The 7,816-nt window shown below is 43.2% G+C and overlaps 1 protein-coding gene across 1 annotated transcript in view; it reads right to left on the bottom strand.

Moving 5' to 3' along the window:
• Positions 1–6,310, bottom strand: part of LOC102816820 (zinc finger protein 709-like) — a 12,152-nt gene extending 5,842 nt beyond the window's left edge. The window contains exon 1 of the mRNA XM_006873117.1: positions 6,086–6,310. Coding sequence (XP_006873179.1) covers positions 6,086–6,310 — 225 coding nt within the window. The remainder of the gene's footprint in view (positions 1–6,085) is intronic.
• Between the last annotated feature and the right edge of the window lie 1,506 nt (positions 6,311–7,816).

The raw sequence follows: 7,816 nt of genomic DNA on the forward strand, positions 1-7,816 counted from the left end.
AATGAAGTTCTTGACAACTTCAATCTTTTCTCCGTTGATAATAATGTTGTTTATTAGGCTAGTGGTGAGGATTTTTGTTTTCTTGACATTGAGATGCAATTCATACCGAAGGCTGTGCTCTTTGATCTTCATCAGTAAATATTTTAAGTCCTCTTCTCTGTCAGCAAGCAAGGCTGTATCATATGCATATCACAGGTTGTTAATGAGTCTTCCTCCAATCCTGATGCCATGTTTTTCTTCATATAACTCAACTTCTTGGATTATTTGCTCAGCATACAGGTTGAATAAGTATGGTGAAAGAATACAGCCCTGTCACACATTTTTTAATTTTAAACAACTCAGTGTTCCCATGTTCTGTGCGAACAACTGCCTATTGGTCCATGTACAGATTCCTTATGAGCACAATTAAGTGTTCAGGAATACTCATACTTCATAATGTTGTCCATAGCTTGTCATGATCCACATACTCAAAAGCCTTTGCATAGTCAATAAAACACAGCTAAGCATCTTTCTGGTATTCTCTGCTTTCAGCCAAGATTCATATTTTAGAATGGCTGAAATCTAAACCACTGAAACCACCAAATACTGTTGAGGATGTAGAACAATAACTCTCAGTCACTGTTGCTGATAATACTGCCAGTTTGAAAAACAGTTTGGCAATGCTCACAAAACTCAGTCTCTTACCATAGGATCTACCAATTGTTGATACTAGGTACTCATCCAATGAGTTGAAAATATATTTCCATACAAAAACCTAGCACTTTTTCATAACTGCCAGAAATTGAAGACAACCAAGATGCCCTTCAGAAGGTGAATGGGGAAGTAAACTGGGGTACTTCAATGTTGTTGTTGTTAGCTACTGTTAAGTCAACCACTGACTCATGGGTACCCCATGCACAGGAGTGGACTCTTTGTGTCATTAGGGTTTTTCCACTGGATGAGTTTTCAAAAGCAGATTGTCACTACTTTCTTCCTAGCCTTAGTGTGGTAGCTCTGTTGAAACCTTCAAAATGATAGTAATCCACAAGCCTCCAATGGTGGCTGTGCTTGAGGTACATTAATCGGTATTGAATCATTGTATTCTACATAGAAGATAAGAATTCTAACATTGAAGGCACATCCACACATTGAACTATTGTTGTTACTTGTAGTAACCACATACAGGGTTTCCAAGGAGTGGCTATTGAGTTTGAACTGATGACCTTGCAGTTTGCAGTCCAGTGCTTATCCTACAGCGCCACATTATTGACCACTAAAAGACATGAGTGAACCTTAAATAAATATTGCTAAGTAGAATAAAAAAGCAATTTTAAAAGGCAACATACTGTATTGATTCCAAATAAATGACATTCTCCAGGAATTGATGGAATACAAATTGAAATCTTTCAACAAACCGATATAGCACCGGAGACACTCACTCATTTATGCCAAGAAATCTGAAAGATGGCTACCTGGTCAAGTGATTGGAAGAGTTCCATTATTTGTGCCCATTCCAAAGAGAGGTGGCCCAATGGAATATGGAAATCATCAGACAGTAATATCATTCATATTACATGCAAGTAAAATTTTGCTAAAGATAATTGAAAATTGATTGCAGCAGAACATTGAGAGGGAACTGACAGAGGTTCAAGTTGTATTCAGACAAGGACATGAAATGGTGGATATCACTGTAGTCTCTGAAAGCAATGGTGTAGTCTCTGAAAGAAATGGTGGATATCTGGTAGTCTCTGAAAGCAGAGACTACCAGAAAGACGTTTACCTGTGCTTTATTGACTACACAAAGGCTTTCAACTGTGTAGATCACGACAAGCTACATACAACATTGCAGAGAATGAGTACTCTGGAATACTTCATTGTGTTCATGAGGAACCTGTATATAGACCAAGAGGTAGTCATTTGAACAAAACAAGGGCATATTGAAAGGTTTAAAATCAGGAAAAGTGTATGCTAGGGTTATACTCTTTCACCATACTTTTTCAATCTGTATGCTGGTCAAATAATCTGAGAAACTGGACTATATGAAGAAGGTGACATTAGAATTGGAGAAAGACTCATCTGTGATATGCAGATGTTACAACCTTGATTCCTGAAACCAAAGAGGACTTGAACTACTAATGAAGATCAAAGAGCACAGCCTTCAGTATAGGATGCACCTCCATGTAAAGAAAACAAAAACCTTCACTACCCAATCAACAAACAACATTATGATAGATGAGAAGATTAAAGTTGTTGAAGAGTTCATTTTGTTTGGATCCACTACCTAACACTCACTGAAGCAGCAGTCAAGAAATGAATTGGATGACTTATAAATACTGTTGTTGTAAAGTGCCACTGAGTCACTTCTGACTCACAGCGACCCTGTATAGGGTTTCCGAGGAGTGGCTAGTGAACTTGAACCGCCGACTTTACAATTCAAACCAACACTGCAGTCCAGCACATTAACCCACAGCGCCACAAATAAATAAAATACCCATTTTACCATTAAAGAAAAACCAAAACAAAAATTAAGGGTTATCAGCCACTCCTCAGAAACCCTATACAGGGTTGCTAGGATTTAAAACCGACTCAACAACACTTAACAACAACAACCAGGCATAGACAGAAGGTGAAAGGACAAGGATGTAGATTAGGATGTCCTGCTACTCACACTCCTGAGAATGTCGAAACAAAAGTATTTGCTACTAGAAAAAAGTACTGGGTCTCGAGACCCCAAACATGATCCCGCTGGAGTCACTGACTTCATCCTCATTCCTTCAGCTGCCCCCGAGCCTTCCCCTACGAACTCTCTCCCCCCTTTTCACTCTGTTACACAGTGTGTGGGGGGTAAGGTGGGGGGCCTGCAGTTCTAGAACTACTCAGAAAGGGCTCCAGTGGCAACAACACATTTTACAGGGAGGGACAGGACAAGGACAGCTCTGGGGGGGGCCTGAAGCTCAGCCTCCTAAGATAGAGCTGAAGGTAGTGCTGCTAATGCCCCAAGGCAGGCAAGACAAGGCACCCAGGCTTGAAAGACCACAGCTGTACAGCTAAGGGCTCAGTGACAGCGGAGCAGGGCTTCACTATACCGTCAAGGACTCAGACCCTTGGCCTCCTTGCCACCTTTTACCTCACTGGGGGACCCACAGTCGATCCCACTACAGTTCCTATGTAGTCTTGTCCCCCTATGGTAAAAGAATAATCCAGTACTCTGTCGTTATTATGTGCAGCTGAGTCGGGGCTGACTCATAGAAACCCTATATAGGGTTTCCAAGGAGTGGGTGCTGGGACTGAACCGCAGACCTTGTTGTTAGCAGTCCAGAACTTATCTATCCTACAGTACCACACCAGGATTCCAGTACTCACCATTTCCTTGCTCCAGCTTCTGGAAGTCTAAGTGAATGTCCTCTGCAAGCTCAAAAGCGACTTTAGTAAAAGGGATGAGTGCGGAAGCGAAGTCATGAAGCAGTTTGGAAGCAGATGAGGAAAGTCTGGTCCACACAGCCAATGAGAGCTGTTGAAATCTTGACTTGTGATTGGTGGAAACACAGGATGGTCTTCCTAGGATGACAACTGCCTAGACTGGATGTGTTATCCCTGAGGCACACCTGGGACCTGAAATGGAAGGAGGGTGAGGAAGAGGCAGTGTTAAATAAGGAGGAAGCAGGCAGGGTTTCCTCCCAGACAGAAGGCAACGTTTCACCCTGAGGGCAGCTGCATTTAAGACAGAACAGGCTCTTCCGCTTTCTGGAGCACAGAGCTGCACTGAATTTTTAAAAGTAAATGCATCTACCAACTGGTTATAAATATTGAAAAAAAAAAACAAAAAACAGGCTTATATCTATAAGAAAGGCAGTATGGTGGCTCTGTAGCGTAAGCACTAGACTGCAAACAATAAAGTGAGCAGTTCGAGCCCACCAGCTGCTCTGTGGGAGGAAGATATGGCTTTCTGCTCCCAGAAAGATTTACAGCCTCGGAAACCCTATATCGGGCAGCTATGAGTTGGAACAGACTCAAAATTACTTAATAACAACATCTATAACAAAAATTATAATTATAGTTAAAAAAAAAAAAACACCTTGAATTTAGACAAAAAAAGTTTTAAAATGATTTATGTACTTGCTGCTTGACTCTTTTTCCCACCTTTTGTTTTATATAAAATGATATCCTTTTGTTGCTGATATTCTAAAGATTTGATATACACATATCACCCTCATTATTACATCTTATCTAAAAGAAACATTCTCCAATTATGCTATATATGCCACACATTTTATTGATTCCTTTTAAGTGTTATTTCATGTTCAACCATGACTTTCTAACTTCTGGTAACTGTTGTGCACTTCCACTTTTATTTAAGCAAGAATACTTTTTAAGCAATTACTAGAAAAGATTAATTACTTTTTTGTAACAGTGTTGTTGTTATGTGCCGTCAAGTCAATTCCGACCCACAGCAATCCTGCATAGGGTTTCCGAGGAGCAGCTGGTGAGCTTGAACCACCAACCTTGCGGTTTAAATTGACTCTACAGTTCAGTGCATTACTCTAAGATTTGTTTCAGTATTCTGATCATTTTCATTTGTGGAGGCTAAAAATCTATGTGGAGGCGACAATAAAATGTGGAAAAGACATTTCTGTCCTGAGAACATGGCAAAATCTGATTATATAGGGCAAAATATTTCAGATAAGAAGTAGCCTAAACCTTAAAGATGTTTAAATTTATGTGTAACGAACCCTACATTCCAAACAAGCTGGCTTCGGCAGGCACTGACCCCATAGACCTATGTTATCTGCCTTTTTAGCCAAACACAATTCTGAGAAAGGATTCAACAGATATTTTGATGAGCTTTTAAGACGCATCAAAATCACTTGGGCTTCCAACTTTGTTCCTTGGACTACAAAAACTCCTCCACATTGCTTTAACTCTTAGGAGATTATTCAGTACACTGCACATGCCTCTTTGCCCTCATTCACAACATTTGTTTCGATACTAGAAATATGGTGGAGTTTTGCTATCATAAGCCTTCATGGCTCTTTGATTTAAAAATTGTGGATGAATCAATCCACAATCACCAGAATACAATCCTGCACAAATCCTGTCTCAGCTCAGACCTTTCAGATCTTGGACAAACGTTGGCTGTGCTCTCTATAAATCACTCAGTGCCAATAATAAGTCTGTCTGACCACATCAGTTTCCAGCAGACCAACTTATGTTTAGCCATATTGTTTCTCATACCATGACGAAAACGTCTGCTTTAAAGCCAAAGACATTCTTTAAGATGTTGTTGTTGTCAAGTGCCCTAGAGTCGGTTCCAACCCATAGCGACCCTGCACAGGGTTTCCGAGGCTGTAAATCTTTACAGGAACAGAAAACCTCATCTTTCTCCTTGGAACCGCTGGTAGTTTCAAACTGCTGACCTTGAGATTAGCAGCCTGATTCGTAACCACTATGCTACCAGAGCTCCTTTCTTTAAAATTTCCTTCTGAAATTGGGGTAAATAAGCACATACTAGTTACAACTCATATTTTCTCAAGTCTTCATCTGTCTTGATGATCTATAACAATTACAGTGTTGCTGAGTCGGTTCCAACTCAGAGACCCTGTATAGGGCTTCCAAGGAGCAGCTGGTGGGTTTGAACTGCCGACCTTGCGGTTAGCAGTCCAGCGTTTGTCCGACAGCACCAAACCAGGACCGCACTCGGGGGCAAATATATCCCTCACCATCTAAGTGTTTACATGCACAGCAAAAAGCTCTGGTGGCACTATGAGTTAAGCATTGGGTTGTTAATCAAAAGGCTGGCCGATCACCAGTCACTCCTCGGGAGAGTCTGTCTACTACCACAAAGATTTACACCCTAGGGAGCACTTCTACTTGGTCCTACAGGGTCGCTCTGGGTTTGGGTATAACCAGAAATACTTGCCTGCCATACTAACTGGTGGAGATGGAGTGGAGACTGTAGGCACAGGGCACTTAGATTTAGACTACTCTTGGCTTCCATAAGGCCAGTGGCTGCATTTTTTCATCGCCTGGGAATCACACTTTAGCTTAGCGAGGATTTATACGATTTTACCTGCTAATACCCGGAGAGACACATGTCCAGTCCACCTACTCTGTCATTTGGAACTCGGCCCCGACCCAGGAGGGGAAGCGGGAAGGGGGATCGGAGGGGGGAAGGCGAGGGCTGGTGGGCCGGCTCTCGGATGCTGCGGGCAAGCGTCGGCGGAACGCTCTGCACAGCCCGGCTATGACAAGTCGTGCGGCTCTGGAGCAGTCCGGGGAAGGCGGACAAGGCCGGACTTGGCAGAGGGGCGCGTGGAGCGACCTTAATTCTCATGGAGCCCTCACATACCGCGGGCTGGACTTGGCAAAGAATGGAGCTGTAACAAGCGCACAGGCAGTGGAAGCTCACTTCCGCTTCCGGTGTCTGGGACTCTCGGTGAGGAAGGGGCGGGGTTCCGTGTGAGAATTTGGAGAGCACCTCCTAGTCTGTCTGCGGCTCAGTGGCTCCCCCTAGGGTTTGAGTCGTGTCCTTTCCTGTCTGCTTCCTAAATAGTGGAAAGTCTTATGTTGTTGCTGCTGTTGTTGTAAAGTGTCCTCTAGTCAGTTTCCAAGGAGCTCTGGTAGCGTAGTGGTTACGAATCAGGCTGCGAACCGCAAGGTCAGCAGTTCGAAACTACCAGCTGCTCGGCGGGAGAAAGATGAGGTTTTCTGCTCCCATAATTACAGCCTCGGAAACCCTGTAGAGGGTCGCTATGGGTCGGAACCGACTGTCGAGTCGGCGATTAACAACAACAGCAGTCATTTCCAACTCCTAGCGGTCCTGAGTAGTGTTGCTGAAGAGCTGTTAGTAATATGCCTGGCATCCAACCCCAGACAGAGCAGAGGCTGCCCAGGAAGAGATGTTATTGGCTGCTGAACTTGGGAGGGTGGGAACTGGTCATGCCCTGGCCACCAGGAGAGTGTGAAGAACAAGCGAGAACCACACACTCCTTGATGACAACCTCTGGCTGCATCGTGTGTCTCCAGGCTGCTGTGTGGACATCCGGCCACAAAAGCTCGACTGCCACACTGCTTCATACCAGCTAACAGCCCACTCATTTTTCTTGTTTCTTGCTGCTCCTGTTTAGCTTCTTTTTCCATTCAGCACTCAATTAACCTCTCTTGCCCTATCTGAAGCTCAGGGTTTGAATGTTGCCATTGGTATTTGTTTCATTTGGTGTCTCATGTCCTTGTTACAGAGGGTCTGCTCAGCGTATTTGCATACTCCACCATCTTTCCCCAGAAACTACATCTCATATTCTTAAAACGTTTAACTGGAGGAACCAGTTCCTGGAGAAGGACATCATGCTTGGTAAGATAGAGGGTCAGTGAAAAAGAGGAAGACCTACAAGAAAATCAGTTGGTACAGTGGCTACAACAATAAATCAGACATATCAATAGTTGTAAGAATGGCACAAGCCCAGACAATGTTTTGTTCTGTTGTACATAGGGTCCCTATGAGTCTGAAACGGACCCAACAGCACCTAAAAACAACATACTTATTTGCTCACTCACTGAATATCTTCAGCTGCCAGCCCAGGAAATCAAACCACTCACTACAACTACAGTCCAGGAAGCCAAACAGTTTCTGTAAGAATGGACTCAAAATAGCTGGGCTTGCTTAACACCTAACAGCTTCCGTAAAAATTCGCCACCTTCCAATTTAAGAAGAAGCAGAATAAGTCAAAAATATTCCTCTCCAATTTCCCCCTTGCAAATAGCCTGTAATCGAGGCTTACCTATAGCCTTCCCACACTCCTGCCTGCCTCTGAGTCTCTGCCAAACACAAATAATGGTGGTT

The sequence above is a fragment of the Chrysochloris asiatica genome, unplaced genomic scaffold, assembly GCF_000296735.1.
Source record: "Chrysochloris asiatica unplaced genomic scaffold, ChrAsi1.0 scaffold00223, whole genome shotgun sequence".
NCBI classification, from domain to species: Eukaryota; Metazoa; Chordata; class Mammalia; order Afrosoricida; family Chrysochloridae; genus Chrysochloris; species Chrysochloris asiatica.